Source organism: Idiotropiscis lumnitzeri, chromosome 8, assembly GCF_059441095.1.
Source record: "Idiotropiscis lumnitzeri isolate Australia: NSW breed Sydney's pygmy pipehorse chromosome 8, RoL_Ilum_1.0, whole genome shotgun sequence".
NCBI classification, from domain to species: Eukaryota; Metazoa; Chordata; class Actinopteri; order Syngnathiformes; family Syngnathidae; genus Idiotropiscis; species Idiotropiscis lumnitzeri.
The window spans coordinates 16,140,652-16,158,023 of record NC_142398.1 but is presented as its reverse complement, the minus strand read 5'-3'; the positions used below and the strand labels follow the sequence as shown (position 1 = coordinate 16,158,023).

The 17,372-nt window shown below is 37.9% G+C and overlaps 1 protein-coding gene across 1 annotated transcript in view; it reads right to left on the bottom strand.

The window, feature by feature from the left end:
- The window catches only part of ctnna2 (catenin (cadherin-associated protein), alpha 2), a 192,831-nt gene extending 175,763 nt beyond the window's left edge, over positions 1–17,068 (bottom strand). Inside the window, exons 1-2 of the mRNA XM_088303017.1 lie at positions 16,688–17,068; positions 7,570–7,676 (exon numbers count right to left, since the gene is read on the bottom strand). Coding sequence (XP_088159143.1) covers positions 7,570–7,671 — 102 coding nt within the window. The 5' untranslated portion in view covers positions 7,672–7,676; positions 16,688–17,068. The remainder of the gene's footprint in view (positions 1–7,569; positions 7,677–16,687) is intronic.
- Positions 17,069–17,372: the final 304 nt, after the last annotated feature.

Sequence of the window (17,372 nt, the reverse complement as noted above, 5' to 3'; positions counted from 1 at the left end):
TGGCAGACATGTCTTAGTTGGGCTTCACACTGCCCTATATTACAACTTGATTAGGCCGACTAATTTGTTGCGGATTTGATTGATATGAATAAAAATAAACAATCAAGATAGAAATATTTTGCGAGTTTTTGATTTCTAAAAAAATAAAATGAATTATTATTATTCAACAGTTTTGTGCCATCCTTGAAAGTTTTTTTTTTTTTTTTCAGCAAAAGAGATCCATTGGGGGGAAAAAGTACAGTATGTGGATGTTTTGTTTGCTTCGAATCGTTTGTTGTTGGGTTATGATAGTGCATCTTGCATGCATTGCAAAATGTATTATCAAAAACAAAATACATTAAGAGCACGCATCTTGCACATAAACACATTTTGTCTCTCCAGCATCTATGTTGCCCATCCCTGCCCTAACTGCATGACAATAAACACTTTCAACATTTTTTTTCTCAAACTGAACCCCTTTTTCATCTCCTTAAAACACATACTTCTGCATTCATTCGGGCAGGATCTGAAATCTAAAAATGGGCTTCACCCTAAAAAAAAGTTAGACACCAACTTGGGTGCAATATTTCAACAAGCTTTCGCAGCAATGTTCTCATCTTGTCGGCAAATGCAATTCCTCATATATTTCTTTTACAATCTCTACACACACATTCTCAAGCTCCAACAGAGAGTTCATTATTAAGTGCAACTGGGTGGTTATTTCAATCCATGTTTGGAATCCATACCCCATTATTACTGAGACAAAACAAACCTGTGTGCATGCACACACACACACTCACACTCCTCTTTATGTTAGTGATGAGTATTACATTACAGTAGAGATCTTTTTATTTTACTATTTTTAATCAATTTCTGAGATTTTTTTATGCTTCTTATTTACATTGTTATCTATATTTTGTGCATACACATCAAGCTACTTTTCGGCGGGTTTGCTTCTGTTTAAATACGCTAATTTGATAACAGCAGTAGCATCCATTTCTCATTTGACACAGCTCCGTTTAATGTGAGAAAAGGTACGCAGTCATTGTAGTAATGGGAAAGTGAAGCTTCAAATTTGCTTCATGAACCAGTTGTATTGTTTGACTCCTCTAAATGGCACCCGATTCAACATTGGGCTTACCATTTATTCAACTCCTTCATTTAACCCAAAAGTTCCATCGAGAGAAGCGAAACAAATATCACAACTGGTTCATAAAGTAAATTTGAGGCTTCATTTTCCATCACTAATGCGTTGTATAGTTTTTTGTTTCATAGAATAGCAATTTATTTTTTTTTTTCATAATACCCACCACTACTTCAAGACAACATTATTAAACAGTTCATTCCCTACAATTGAAGGCGCACTTAACAGTTATTATATTGTACAAATAGAAGGCCAAACTCAGACAAAAATTTAAAAGGGACTGTTTATGTTTCTAATTCATTTGAGGTTAAAAGTTACGCTTCCACAAAAGAAAAAAAAACAAACAAAAAAACTATGGATGGATGGACCTATGTATACAGACTAATTATGACCAAAGACAAAACTCTTAACAATCGTGTGCCGCGGCAGAAACATGTAGTAAATATAGACTCAAGGAAAGTATCCAATCACTGCGGTTAATGAAATCCCATGGAAATTAAAGGGGCCAGGAAAGGTACATCAGTCGAGATAGAACTACAAGATGGACATTTAAACATGTCATGTTATTCTCTTCCTTCAGTTTGGATGTTGTGTTAATCATGCAGGCTGTAGCACAATGTGGCCAAGTGATTTGAATAAAAGGATTTCGCGAATTTACAACCATACTCAGTACAAGTGCAGAGCACCGACAAGGCGAAAGAACCCAAGCCTAGTGGCCGATACCGCTGCGGCAAGCAAAGGGGTGGTAATGGCTGGGTAAAGCAAAAGAAGACAACACTGATTGCCTTTCCTTTCCGGTTGACATGGAAAACACCCACATCTGTAGACGGCGGTCATGCACATTACAAACTCCTCGGCAACTAACAAATGAACGAAAGAATGGAGGCGGTATACACGATTGTGGCTCAGTTCACTGAACGTTATCCAGATCCATACAACATGAATACTGTCTTTCAAAGATCAAGCAACACCCTTGCAAAATGGTTTTGTGGAATAAAAGCTGTATTAGTTCTGAACAAAGTAACAACTTGCTAGAAAAATTGGCAACAAGTTGGAATTTTTTTTTAACACTGTACTAGCAGGACAAGGTTAATGGGATTTCAGTGCGGTCGAACATAATACTGTTGCTGAAAAAAAATAAAATAAATAAATACAAATTTAAAAAATAAATAAATATATATATTTTTTTTATTTTATTTTTTTTTTTTCATATTCAAGTCACAGCTCCTTGAAGTGTTGTTCTTCAACCGTGGCTTAAAGAGCTTTATGTATATTTAATTACGCCCTGAATAACCTCACAGCAGGCACTTTGGCTCAGGGAACGTATCTACCTTCATACAGATTTAACTATGTTATTTTTATAAAAATATAATGCTGTCTCTGCACGCAAGAGCCAGAATATCCCAAGAACAAGCTTATGGGAAAAACAAAAGACTTTATGAGATCAACGGTGCATCTTAGGTGGGTGTTGAAGTTCTTGGGTTGGCATCAGATTCACCCTTATATTGCCCGGGAGTGCTGTTATTTTCCAACACCTAAAATGTAAACTGCCTTTGGACTGAGGTAAACCTATCAGCTGCTGTTATTTATTATGATTGATATTGTTGCGCTTAAAGCGATATTAATCAATAGTATGCCATGCTGGATAGAATTTTTATCTATGTAACTTTCAAGACTCACTTGTATCTCTTCATTTGTCTTATTGACAACCATTTAAAAGTTTCCTTGGATTCCAGTCATCTGCAGAACTCCCAGAAAGTCCAACCAAACACCCTTGAGACTGGTGAACGCAGCATTGAGGAAAAACAGCCGACTGTTTTCAGGCTGAGCGATAACATCAAGGTGCTCCAACAATACAGTACAGCTTTTATTAACGTTGTCAAGGCATCCGAGTTCACTGTCACTTTTCCAGCGACACAAGCACAAGACAGATTGTCTGGCCGGCTAACTTTTGGAGCATGATCAGCTCTGACAGCCATCAAACTCAGACTCGGCTTGCTGCAGCAATGACGCAAGTACAACAGACTGCAAGGAGAAATCGCTTATATTGTTGACATACGATACGTGATAGGCAAAATAAGGTGAAGCGAATATTTTTCGATAAGTGGTTATACAAAACAGACCTTGACTATTAATTTAAAATCCTTCTGATAAGTGTAATTGTTTTCATCGTGGATTTTTTTTTTTTAAATACCACACTTGGTTATTTTCTGAACAAGGAAGTACGAAAGCATTCAAAAGGTCGTACATCGGTCATCACGTTGCCGCAGTGGTAAGACGAACCTTTCCCTGCATGGTGCATGAGGGCTTGGTGTGCATTGTGCTCCTATTTTATTGCGCATCAATCGCATTAATTGCCATGTGGCCTTTTCTCACAGAAGGCTGGCCAGCGGATTCTCAATTCAGTTGTAAATCCCCGTGGCCCTTCGTAGATGTTTAATTTTCTGCTTTCAGCCTCTGACACGTGAATGATAGGCTTTGATTTAAACACAAGAGAGCGTGCGTTTGTGTAGAAGTCAAGAAACATTACAGCAGGCACACAAATACTGTATGTGCATTCGAAGGCTTTAAGAAATCTTTGTTAATCCAGTGACTCTTCTTCGATGAAACGTTGAGCACATAGCACCATTATGCCCAAATGTAACAAGTATAGTGAAAGGAAAGGCTTGCAGTGGGAGAGCGAGTCACCATATTCTCCAATGTGCATGAAAGGGAAGAAGCAGGCAGCTGTTTAGATTTCTGGCTGCAGCGATTCTCCCGTCCAATCATAAGGGAAGTCAAAAATGTCCTTGATAATATATTCTATGCCGCACCACCAGTCTAACTGCGTATTCTGATTAATAATGCGTTGGTGGAATTGGAGTTAAGTAAAAAATTGGCCCATTTGTATCCGTTCTAGGGGGCGGCTATTTTGCCCGCCTAACTCGTCCCTGAAAATATAAATAGTATCATTTGTCAATAAAATTGTTTAAAGTACACGTCTACATAGCAGTGTATCATTAACATGAAAGAAAAAAAAATCATAGTTTTTTTTTTAGTCTTTCTTCGACTTTCTTTTTATCAGTATTCATTATTTTTCCATGGTGCCGCTTAAAGCTTTGTTCCCTTCACTTCATATTTTCTACTCTGTGCGCTTGCTCGGTGCAAAAAAAACTAACACCTTATAGCTAATACTCCCTGGGCACACTCTGACGATGAGAGAGTGCCACTGCCACCTACTGTAGTGGATAGGCAATTACACTTTATTCTAATAGGGCAAAAGAAAATAAAAAGATCCCTGGGGTCACACGCCACTGGCAACGCAACCCTTGAATAGTCCAAATGTTAATCCTAAAAAAAAAATAAAAAATGTATTTGCAAAATTTACACTTCCAATTAACCACTTTTAGTACATTGTCCATAAAAACTACGTCAAGTGTCACCTGAAATAATAAAACACAAAGTCTGCACCCAGTGTGGCCTCTCTTTTACATTACACCTGTGATATTTAAAAAAAATAAAATAAAATCACACATCTACTTTTCTTCTCCTTTCATCCCTGTCGTCTGTCTCTCTTGTGCACGCATTTAACAGATTCTACACAGGAGGTTCACAGAATGCTTTGAAGATCCTAAATGGATCCGCTGTATTCTTCTTGTTGATTTGCTCAGCATCACCTTGCCTTTGGCTGTGCCATTACATCACAGTCTCCTCGTTAGAGTGCCCGAGTGAACCAGTGTCAGTGTGAGTGCTTTACCCTTCTGTGCCACTCTCTTCGACATTACAAGGGATGCATTCATTTTAACCTTGAACTCTCCAACCGGAGATGGGGTACTGCAATCATATGACTTGAATAGACTCAGACTGGAGTTGCCATTGTAAGGAATTGAGACTAATTAACATGTAATTTCTTGAATTTCAATGAGGAGGCACTTAGAAACAGTAATATATGCTTTTGTTTACATCTCGGCTCGATTACTGTGATGCACTTTGCTTTGGAGTCAGCCAGCCCTCCTTCAAGCGTCTCCAACAGGTCTAAAATGCTGCTGCTCTTCTTTTAACTGGCGCTTGGAAGACGAATCACATAACCCCAATCTTGGCTTCTCTTCACTGGCTCCACGTGCACTTTAGAGTTCGCCTTAAGATACTTTTGTTCGTCTTCAAATCTTTAAATGGCCTTGCCCCAGCAGACCTATCTAAACTCTCCACCCCTACACACCTGCCCGCTGCCTCATGTGTTTGTATTTTAATTTGTGTTCTATTTTCTCGCTAATTTATATTACACCATATGGAAAGTGCTTTGTTGCAGCTCCAGCTGTTATGAAATAAATATATATATATATAGGTCTAAATAAAGTTGTATAGCATTGACTTGACTTGCTATCTAAGAGACTCGACTTTGACGAACTACCTCACGTAACAGACAAGTCATTTTGTATATTTGCATTTTAACAGTTAACCTTTTTAGAAATAAATGAAAGAAAAATTATTTTTTTGTTTAATTCATGCGAATTTGGCAATCCAACCAGCGTCTTGTTGGTGGCTACACAAACACCAACGGAGATGGGAGCAGCTCCAAAAAGCTTTGATTTAACTTCATTTGAGCCTAACCAAACCCAAAAAAGGCAGGTAAGCTAATCACAATTGAGCTCTGGTTCAAGACCACTAAAATCCACAGTGTAACCTCGAGTCATGAATGCCCCTTTTATGTCTATCTTGGGCTAGTGACAGTCATAATCCATCGACAGGACATGCGTTTCAAAAGCAGTCATCTTTCTACGGTGGATAAGAAGCAAGAGAGCAGACGAGCAGCATCTGTGCTTGGCAGCTGTTCAGAACCCCTGGAGCATCCCATATGCTGACAAAGCAAGGTAGCCTAAGCTGCCTGAAATCAGATGAGTGGCTCTTCTGGAACATCCTAAGTACTACGAAGATGGTTGAAAACAAAAAAATCCAACTCCTTCTTTACTATGTTCACATTCTAGGGTGCCTTTGAAGGGTCAGTTTACAGTAGAAAAATAGAATCTCAACACAGGAATGAATTATTAACATCAAATGTAGCGTTCCAAAATTGTCAACGTAACAAAGTACTGGGAAAACATGTAATTGACAGCGCTTTTCGAACATCTGCCATCAATTTATATTAAAGTGCAGCTACTATTTACAAGTGTTTTACTTCTCCAGATTGGTCTTGCTCTTGAGTCTGGATTAATAACTTGTTTTTTTCCGTTTTTCTAGGTAGGGTGGTGGGCGGCGGGGAGTCAGTCTTGTCATCACAAATCACAAATATGATCATTTTTTTTATTATTCTCAGATATTTTGGAATATTCTGAATTGGGAGATCCTCGAAAATATTCTTTAATAGTTCATATCATCTCTGTCCATTATTTGAAAATGAATAGAAAAACACTCCAAACTAGTAACACTGCTAAAAATAAAACAACTTTGAGAGTGAAATTTCATGGCTTTTAATTAAACTAAAAGATGAAGCATAGCACCCTTCATTGCCTCCAAAAAGCTCGACTGCTTCTGTGTTATCTTAATGGACTATGACAGTGACTGCAGCATGAATCCTGAACCCTTCCCAAAAATTAATCTAGTGACTGCTGTCTTTGCAAAGAACACCCAAATTGATTCTTACTAATTCATAACGCCACACAGCACGAATACTAATACTTTATAGATGACGCCTGAGATCAAGCACTGATCATGAAAATGATGGGGCGAGTACTTACCATGAATGAATCCATCTTAAAAAAAAAAAAGCAACCAGTGTCAACATAGCCTCGTCAGAAAAACGAAAAATGCTTTGACAGCTCTCTCTGGCTGCGATCTCTCAAACAGAATGCTTCAGCAGAGACGTCACAAAATAACCTAATAATGGAAATGTCATCCAAGTGGTGGAATTAGGGCAGACAGCTCATGAGATTAGTCTATTTGGTTTTGCCAAGTGGTCATCATGCAATATTTTAGCTTACAAGGTGGAACATGTATTTTTTTGCGAATAAAAAAAACAAAAACAAAAGAAACCAAAAAATTCGATATACTGGATGGACAAAGCATATAATTCATTTGCCAAACACACATTTTTATCAATACAGAAAATATATACAAAATGCTATTTCCACTGTGACATATTCAATAATTACATCAGTCAATCTAGTGTTTAGCTTGTTAGTAAAAATTCAAAAATGAACCACGCAACATTTTAAGACATAGGGTTCAAAAACAGAAAATAATTACCAGCGTGAAGTCGGCAAAGTAGAGAATACTGCAATTATGAATGTTGCGCTGCACACATCTATCAGAATTGGTGTCAAGCTTTTATTCTCACTCTCTTCTTTATCTCTAACGTGACAAATATGCTATTATAACAGTTGTAAACACGAACAAAGGAGGCGAGACGCAGTTCAACAATTACATCAGCGCAATCGTAAACCACTGCATCACAAGGTTTAGGGAATTACCTGGGTAACGAGGGGCTCCAGAAGTCGCTCCACAGTCAGCGTGCGGATTTCAAGACTCTTTGGGTCCCATTTCAACAAGATCGGGGAGGTGGCGGTCGTCATGGTCTCTGTTAAAGTCAAAATACAGAAAAAGAGTTGTAAAGTTTCATGCAATAAAAAGAATGCCTTTTAAAATAAGATAAAATAAGCATTGCAGTACAATGATAAAATGTTGTAACATATGACTGAACTGAGTGAAAAGGTGCCGCCCTTTTGTTTTATGGGTCATTGAAGAAAAGGATGGCACAAAGATATTGTGGTCTGGAACTGGAATGGACGCAGGCAGTAAAAGAATTGAAATGATGGCATAATGAGAAATCTGATTGATGGTGTTAACTTTTACACTTTTGTAAAACATCATGCACTGATGCAACTTTTTTTTTTTTTAAACTAGCACCCGAGGTGCTCGAATTTCTAATAATAATATAATTAGACTTGACACTGATCTGATGGACTGCATCGAAAGTAGTTGATCTTCTGCATTTTATGCAAAAACACTGATCACGAATTAATAGCGTTCATGTCGTTTTTTTTTTTCATTTTTGTTTTTTTTTGTACTGGTAAAAAGTCCCAAATCATTAAATTTATGTAGTGTATTATTTATTTCATTAATATTTCTTCAATTCAAAATAGCTGTCATCATTCATCGTAAATTACATCAACAGGCAGGCGTGTTGTTGGAACTAACACAGAAATAGAAACATTGCTTAAAAAGGAAGGTGAGTTCCAGAAACTACATGTTGAAAATGTGCAAAGACTGAGAACAATTCAGTCCTGAATAGCTGACGTACAGAGTAAAACTCATTTTTACCCTTTAAGTTGTCCGAATATTTTTAGACAGTTTAGCCAACCAATGGCATTGTTTCAGCTGAGGTGATTCGGCGCATTTCCTTATTGATGATAACTTGCAGAGTTAGACCATCAATCAAGGTATACCGTTTTGTGTTATTTGAGCTAAATCGTCTCTACCGTGTGTCCACGTGTGTGGTGCATGTCGCAAGACAGCAGCAAAAATAAACGTGACGTTGTTGCTTAACGTCAAGACGTTTATACTATTAAGCCACGGTGATTAAGAAGTTTTACGACTCACTGAATACCCTAATCAGGGATACTAATGCATTTCTACCAGAAACGCTGACTACATTTCCATGAATGCAGGAAAGTCTAATCTTCTTCCATTGTTTTATCGTTCTTCAACTCATACATTCATTGAGATAACTTTTTTTTTTTCATTCCAAATATCTACAGCACTTAAGGATACTGGATCGTGAACAGCTGGCATGGCGGTAGCAGGCGGTTGTTGCTGTGGGGATGTGTTTCTGCAGAAAGCACTTTCAGTATGGGCCAGCTGGGACAGGACCAGTTTGCCAATGAGGCATGTGGGGACTAAAGAATGTGTGAAAAAGATTGATAGATCTGGGCCAGAAGCAGTTTTGCTAAGCACGGTGAGTTAAGATGGAACAACTGTAAATGTGACAAGACGAAATGTGAGGAACAGCTGATAGTTTGATAGCTAAAAAAGTTTGCTCTCGTTTTGTGAATGTTTTTTTCGACCCTGTATCACAAAATGGGACCATTTCCATTATTTTGTGTGTGTTGTGATCTACTGGTTTTAGAATCTACGCATGTACAGAACAATGCATAATAGAGGTTTATCCATTAATAATGACGTTGCTAATGGCAACGGGTTTCTGTCCGTCTGTCTAAAACATGGCTTATGACAAAATTAATGCTAAAAGCTTTTGAAAGAAAAGAAAATGAATTTGCACACCAAACCAAAAGAAAATAACGTAATTTGACAACTTGAAATAATTATTTGATCCTTTTTCTGCGCTGTAATTTTTGTAGAAATACTCGACACAATTCTGAAGCAAAGACAGTCATGACAGATTTTCTGTATTTTTCAGATTATAAAACAATTTTTTACGTAGTTTGGCTCCTACTGCTACTTATACTCAGGTGCAAATTTTACATATTAAAAATAGAGCTAGACTGGCACCCAAAAATCTTCACTCCCCTAAAGCAGCTGAATCTTTTGAACGATTCTTTTTGATGAATGGATTCTAATGTGTGATAAAATCACCGTGTGCAATTGTTCTTTAGAACCTAATTTCATATAGATTCACCGGCAACGGCCTCCACGTTTCACGTCTTAAATTTCCCCAGAGTCGTATCCTTTGTCCAACCTAATTTTCCACTTTTAACTTAACAGGCCTTAATTAAACCTGTGTTTGGTGATCTTCCTTTCAGGCATGCAACAATAAACGAGAGCTTGTGCACCAGAATCTGAGAATCTAAGATGATCCCCCATCGCATGTCGATTTGTCTCAGTGAAGCCACACGAACATGGATTAAGTTTGCTGTCATGGACGTATTAACAAATGAGGTTAATACATGATAAGCATTAACTGGTCAAAGAAATAAGGTCATATTGAGCAAAAAAGAAGCTTTTATCTTTTGCAGTACATATGCAGTAACACAGAGACTATCTCACAAATCAAATAAGATCATCAGATGATTGTGGACATTGATTGATACTAGGGCTGCCTTGCACTTGTGACTCCTTCATGTGCCAGTGTCGTGCGGTGTGATCATATTACGACATGTTACGTAGGATTATTTAAAAACATCATTCACACCATATAACCATGTAGTCGCTGGACAGAAAACATTTAATAATAACTTTTTCCACATTTCTAGGTAGAAATCATAGAAATGCCTCTGGTTAGCGTATAGATTTTCAGCAAGAGAAGAGAAGAAAAGCAGTTGCCGAACAAAAGAAAAGTCAATGCACCAAGGCAGAACACAAACACTGGGAGGGTGGAGCAAGCATTGGGGTGGCTGGGCCCCCAGATGCAGCCAATGGTTGGGATGAAGAGACGGGTGTATTAGAAACAATTGAGGTTGAAGAAAGACAGAATAGCAGATAAGAAGAGTGACTTCAATGGCCTCTAGCAAAAATCGTTCACAGATTTGGCTGGAAAAAAAGAAAAAAGAGAATTTCCAACAAGCTGTATTGTACTGATTGTCTACGAGAAAATCCTGGATGTGTGCAGACAAATTATGCACAGTTCACCAAACAACATTGTTAAGCCCATTCATTAAGTCTCTGTGCTACTGCTAAATACATACAATATACATGCAATTTTTTTAAAATAACGAAAAAAAAAAAAATTTAATAAAAAAAAGATCTGACTATACCGTTATTCCACCATGGAAACTAACACGTTTTAAATTGAATGTGAGCTATTCAATCTGATGAATCACAGTGTCGGTCCTTCAAGTTGTTAATAGAAGTAATAACGTTTAAATAAGAAATAACAAGGATGACAAAAACATAGCCAGAAACCTCAAACGTCTTGTGTGCATTTGCAATAAAAAAAAACAGTTCTTACTTTGACAATAAGAAACCACCAAAAAATGTTAAGTTGGGTTCAAAATTGCAACCATCAGAACAACAATAAACCAGTACCAGGTTTGACCAGGAACAAAAAGTCCCATGGCTAACAGGAAAACAAGAAAAGAAAATTAAACTGAAAGATCTGCCTGACGTCACCTCCCAACGGTCCAAAGTCTTCACATCAGAACATTCTAAGATTATCCACATAAATAACACGACTTGAGTGTGAGATGAATAAAAGGTGATGAAATTTCTCAAACCATTGATAAAAACCTGCGTCTGAGCTGAGCTGCCTCGGTCCAACCACAAAGCTCTTGTCGTCATTTCAGACAATCAAAAGTGACAAGGCAAGGAAACAACTAAGAAAAAGGCTATCATGACCCAATCTGGTCCAAATCAATACATGTTCTCCCTTGAGAATGTGACACCTGCAAGAGAGGCTGCGGGAGAATGATTAATACGGTGAAAAGATTTTATCCTCACCTGTGCCATACTGCTAACTAACATGTTTCTCTCGAAATTCTTAAACGTTATATGAAAAATGTCTCCTCCATGCAATCAATTTTCCTCTGACAGCTCGCTCGCAAAGGAGTGTCTCTCTTGAATTAACAATGTTGTCAAAGCACAACTTTTGCAGCGTACGCCTAAACATTTCCTGCCAACAGGATTCCCGTAAATTGGAATGTTGTGCAGTGGGCTGTAAATCCGGAAAAATCATTACAGTGGAAAGGTTGAGAATATTAAATGTCTGCAAGCCCAACAGAAAATGTCATGCACACACAATCAAGACTTTATTTGCCTTAAAAAGTCGACACAATGCAAACCTGTAAATTCAAATAACCCGATGTTGTGCAATTCAACATTTGGCCAACATATTTGGTGAAAATGAGTCTTTTATGCTGAACAAATTATGAACACTAGAACCGCCATCATCTATCTCAGTTTATTGATAACTACACGTTTGTGTGTCTTTAACCACGGGATTATCAATCAACATCTATATGTATCTCGATAGTGATCAACATCAGTATAAAATATGTTTGATAGAATTTTTCGATAGTAAAAATCAGGAACAAAACTCTGAGCCTCGGTCCAGCCAAGCTGGCCCATTTTTCACTAACAAGATTCGCCTGCTGGCCGCTGTCAGCCGCGGTCTGCGTCCTGAGAGTTGACACAACTTTAGTGTAGTTAAATGTCCGAAATATAACCAGTCAGGGTTCGGGTGCGCATTACTGCACTTGTCTGCTGCAGCATGTGTAAGTGGAGAATCAATCAGCTTTGTATTTTGTATTTTGTGGAGGTGATCACATGAGCTCACGTTTGATGTCAATAATCCAAAATCCCCAAAAAATCCCAAATATTGCGCAGAGCGCTTTTACACTTTCACAGGTTGAAGTGGACACGAGTAGGAATATGGATTTGCATTTTGGTGGCGATCGGTTACTGTTTTATACAACAGAAATGTCAAAGCGAGCAATATTACCTCGCTTGCCTCCTTGCTGTGACGTAGACGCTGAAACCGGAAAAAAAATAACAAGCCGAGCTCCAAAAGGGGGCGTGTCAATTTGTCGGAAATCACATCACAAAAAAAAAAAATCACTGCAGTCTTTTAGGGGGGAGCATTTTAGTACTGTCATTTTTGCATGATAAAACTATGATAAATTTATAGATTTAGATTTACTATGATAAAAAAAACAAAAACGTCCATTTAAGCGAAAAGCATTTGCGGAACACAAAAATATGTGAGGAATAACATTAGGGATTCTACTGAGTGTTATAAACAGACCATTTGCTGATCGTGGTGGGTGTAGTTGTAGTTTTAAGCACTCAGACCAATAACCTCTCTCTCTTTCGCTGCACCTATTTACTGCTGACACTGAATTTTCAACCACTGCTGGATCATCTACTTTATTGTCCCAGCTGAAACAATAGAGCTCTTTTTATTTTTTTTGGTATTCTTACAGGTCAGAGTGGACAGTAAAAATAGCAAATTCTAAATAGAGTAAACATCATATGAATACACAGTAAACAATTCCAAACAGTTCTTCCAAATAATTACCTAAGTGTTGTTTATGGATGATGGAATTAACGGGTAATTAATTATAAACGGGTTTGAACCATTAAAAATGACAAAGTGACGAGTGACATTTGTTCTGTGCTGTCTCAGTAGACTGATCTCAAAATCTTTTAGAACGTTATCATAACTCCTGTTGCAGCTTGCCTGGCTACCATGGCGACCTTAAATCCCTGCCCCAGAGTAACGCTGACAGAGGTTCCGTGGGACTCAGCCAACACGGCCTGCTGTCCCTGGAGACAGAAAGCACTGTGGCCATTGATTGCATTGTCACATTCCTGAATAATGGCTTTTCCTCATTCCGAGAATTATATTGCAGATGACAAACACTAAAACTGAACCCAAATAGTATATACAAGATGAAAGATTTCAGACAATTATTGTCACAATAATAATAAACTTAAAGTAAGAGCCTTAAAAATATATATTGCGAACAACTGCGCTTTGTTTGGCCTTTCGGAGCTCCCGACCGCCTCAAAATGGGGGCATTTTGCTTTGAAAATCTGAGACCGTGCAATTAAGAATTTACTTTACTAGTGCCTGTGCGACCAGTACATTTTCTGATATTTTTAAAAATGAAGAATTTTGGTTGCTGACAAACTTGTGCTCCGCAGGTCACCCTATTTATCAGTAATATCATGAAAATTAGTGGAGTGAATTAGGGATGTGCAATCAATTGAAATTAAATTACAATTACGATTATTGCACTCAATGATTACAAAATTGGCATAATCGTAAAAAAATATTATCGTGGACAGATTATATAATGTTACCGTATATAAAACATTGTAACAATAGTACTCATTTGACAAATACTAAAGTGTGTATACTTGCATTCACAATTTGAGCGTTTTATTGAAAGTGTTTATTTAAATGTTACAACAGTTCTACATCAATTTATGATATGTACAGCAAGTAAACTCCAATGCACTGTTTGTTTTCTACAAAGAAGCCATACTCCAATTTATACATTTGCACCTTTTTTTAATTTTAAGATAAAATAAGTTGGATTTGTCTTAATATTGTTTTCATTTATACATCTGCAGGGATGCAGCTCAAATTCCCCTCAGTGATCTCATATAAAGCACGAACTAGCTTATTAACTTATTACGATCTGGGCTTGTTTGATTTTCAGCTTTCCGTCGTGAGCAAAAATCGCAACAGTGACAAATGCACCTTCTGCCGCATTTAGAATGGGACAAACAATAAAACACGGAGAGACAAAATGAGAACACTAGCAAACTGATACAGTTTGCCACAACTCACATCCAGACACACGAAGACTAGCAGGCTATTTTCCTGACATCACTCACGAGACCATGCCCTTTAAAGGCGAACACACATTCGCTACAGCTGCTGTTGAGACATGACTTGCCTCAGCATACAGTAATTAGAAAAAATGGATTGTTTCTTACCTGCTCTTTTTGTTTCATTATATTTCCATACAATATCATGCTATTTCTTTATAAAAATAAAAAAAATTATAATCATAAATGGTGGTGTTTCGAGGGCTGAATACATAAATGTCATTTCAACACATTTCAAACAGGAATATGGATTTGAAATATGTTAAAACGGTTTACGGTACAAGCCATGTTCTTGAGACTTTTTGTCTTTTTTAGTCTAAATGTTTATTTCATATAGATGGCTGATTTGAATAGATCAACCAAAGCTAAAGTAAAATATGATTAATTTGGATTAAAAGTACAGTAAGTGTGGAAAAAAAAAATTCAAGCAAGAAAATCTGTTTTAATTTGATGAACCGATTTTTTTTTTTTGCATCGGTGCATCCTAGAATTGTATCGCACCCCTATGTATTAAGTAAGTATTTAATTGTCTTTTATGGAGATAGAAAAAAATAGGTATAAATGTATTTCACATTGCTGATGATTTGTTGTTTCTTTGAATTTAGTTAACTTGTATAGTTTGGCATCTGGAAAGCTTTTACAAATTGAATTTATTTTGGTAATTGCAAAAAAAAAAATCTGAGGTCAAAAAGTGTCATGTTGGATCCCAGCGGTGTTACTGAATCTATTAAACATATAGCTATTTTGTTCATACAGAACACATTTTCATTTTTTCTTTATTATCTTAATTCTTAAAAATAATGTGGTTAAAATGAGAAAAGGGAATATCTTGGCAGAAGCAAATCCCGGCTCAAACAATTTCAATTGCAGATTTGATTAGCAATAATTATTTTGGCATGAATGTGGAAAGTAATGACACGGCCAATCAGATGACATAAAGACATGTTCGGAAAAAATATGCAGAACATCCAAGTAAACATTTCTAACAATTGCAAGTCTCTTCAGCATCATCAGAACAAGATAAGTTTGCTACAAGGGCTGTGCATCTGACTTGTCACTAGGACTACAAAAACGTCAATGAAGGCTGTTAGCAAAGAAAGATGAGTTGAACATCACTGCTTCTCAGCTCAAGTATAAAATAAACACTAACTTTATCTCCACAAATGCAAACTGTCTAACCCATCTGACCAAAGACGAGAGCTCCAAAACATCAGCAACAATACAGCCTCTATGTCACCAAGAATTTGAGCATGCTCCGGTTGTCTATCATAAGACCAGACTCTAAACACCGCCACTCAACGGACGGACCCTGTGATTCCTTATCTCCAGTTACAGGAAGAGAATGTGACCATCTACACCGGGTCGAAACTGCACAACCACAGATTAACATGGAGAGATGTGCAATGGGAAAACTTCACTAGACTGCATGCACCTAGCTACACAAAAGTCTCTTGCAGCACAATGAAAGTGATATTAACCAAAACAAATGTCAAGGCAAACAGGAACCCAGCAAGTTTTATTGTATTTCAAATTCTGTAAGGTTCACCGTGAGTAAACCTTGATAGACTACAGATGACATTTTCTTAAACACAAATACTGGACTTAAATATTTGTGTTTTACAGTCTGGTTGTAGTTGATCAGTTTTTAAACGTGTTCTCACTCTTCTTAAAGGAACCATGTAAGGTTACACTCGTCAACACTGGGTGCCTTATTTGATTTTCTCAGTCAGTCGTGTAGGCGAGCAGATGAATTAGATCAAAATACATGGGCACGCAATTATTGAAAAAAGAGAGATACGACAGACAATACGTTAGCAGCTAAGCAGCACATAAAACGTTTTCACGGTCTTCATCGTGTTGGAAGCGCGGCCGTAATTTTACGAGCACAGAAGTGGCAGGTTAGCTTAGCCACGAAAGTAGCTAGCAGGCTAGCTTGCATCTGCCCGAGTCGCTCGCTGCTCGGAGGCGGATCGGGCGTTCAGCACTGGGCTCCCTGGATAGCAGCACCCGGTGACGATAGCAGTGAACGACACAGATTTATTTTTCTACTGAATTCGAACCACTCGTCTGAAGAAAATAAAAACATGTGAGCACAGTGCAGACGACGTCACTTTTTGGTTTTCCGTTCCAACCTGGTGATATTGAACCGTTCTGCAAACTAGCCGAGGCACAATGAAGAATGAAGCCGGGCGGACCTCGCCTAAGCTAATGTTAGCTTGAGTAAGTGCTACGAGAGGGGGGGATGCTAGCAAAAGCACCTGCCACATGACAAATCGCCGGCTCAACTCGTAAACCCACCTTCAACCTTTACAGATGATCCTCAAAGTGTGCAGATCACCTTTCACGGTAATGTATTCCCCAAAAATCAAAATCCTCCTCTGTGGTAAAATCTCGTATGAACAGTGAACGCTCTCCTCAATCCCGTGGTGCTGAATTGTGCTTTTCTCTTCTTTTGACGGGATCTTTGAAGAACAAGAAGCCCTTGCGACTTCGAAAAACTCCCGGCGAATTCGGACTAAAGACCGCTCCCAGACCTCCAGCCACAACAACGGAGTAGGCAGGTGAAGCCGATGATGCACACTAGTAACGGGAAAGCTTGCAATTTAGTGGGACTGTGTGGCGCATCCCACGCTTGTCAAATCAGAAGCGGCTCCGTCGCTTGGCGCATGCGCAGTTCGACGCTTGAGGAAGCGCCCTGATACAAGCACATTGAGGGAGGATGCTTGAGCCAATCTTATGCGTTTGGAGCTCCATTACACTTTGAGCCATATAGCCATTGGGGAATATCATTTAAACTGGAATACTGAGCTTTAAAACGCTGATCAAGAGTTTTGTATGTATGTACTGTACTGTATGTTATGTATTTGTATGCTAATACAACGTATAAATATACTGTATTAATACAATTCTAATTACTTTAATTGCATATAGAACGATATATTTTACTTTATTTTATTTTCCTTTTATTATGCTATTCATTGCA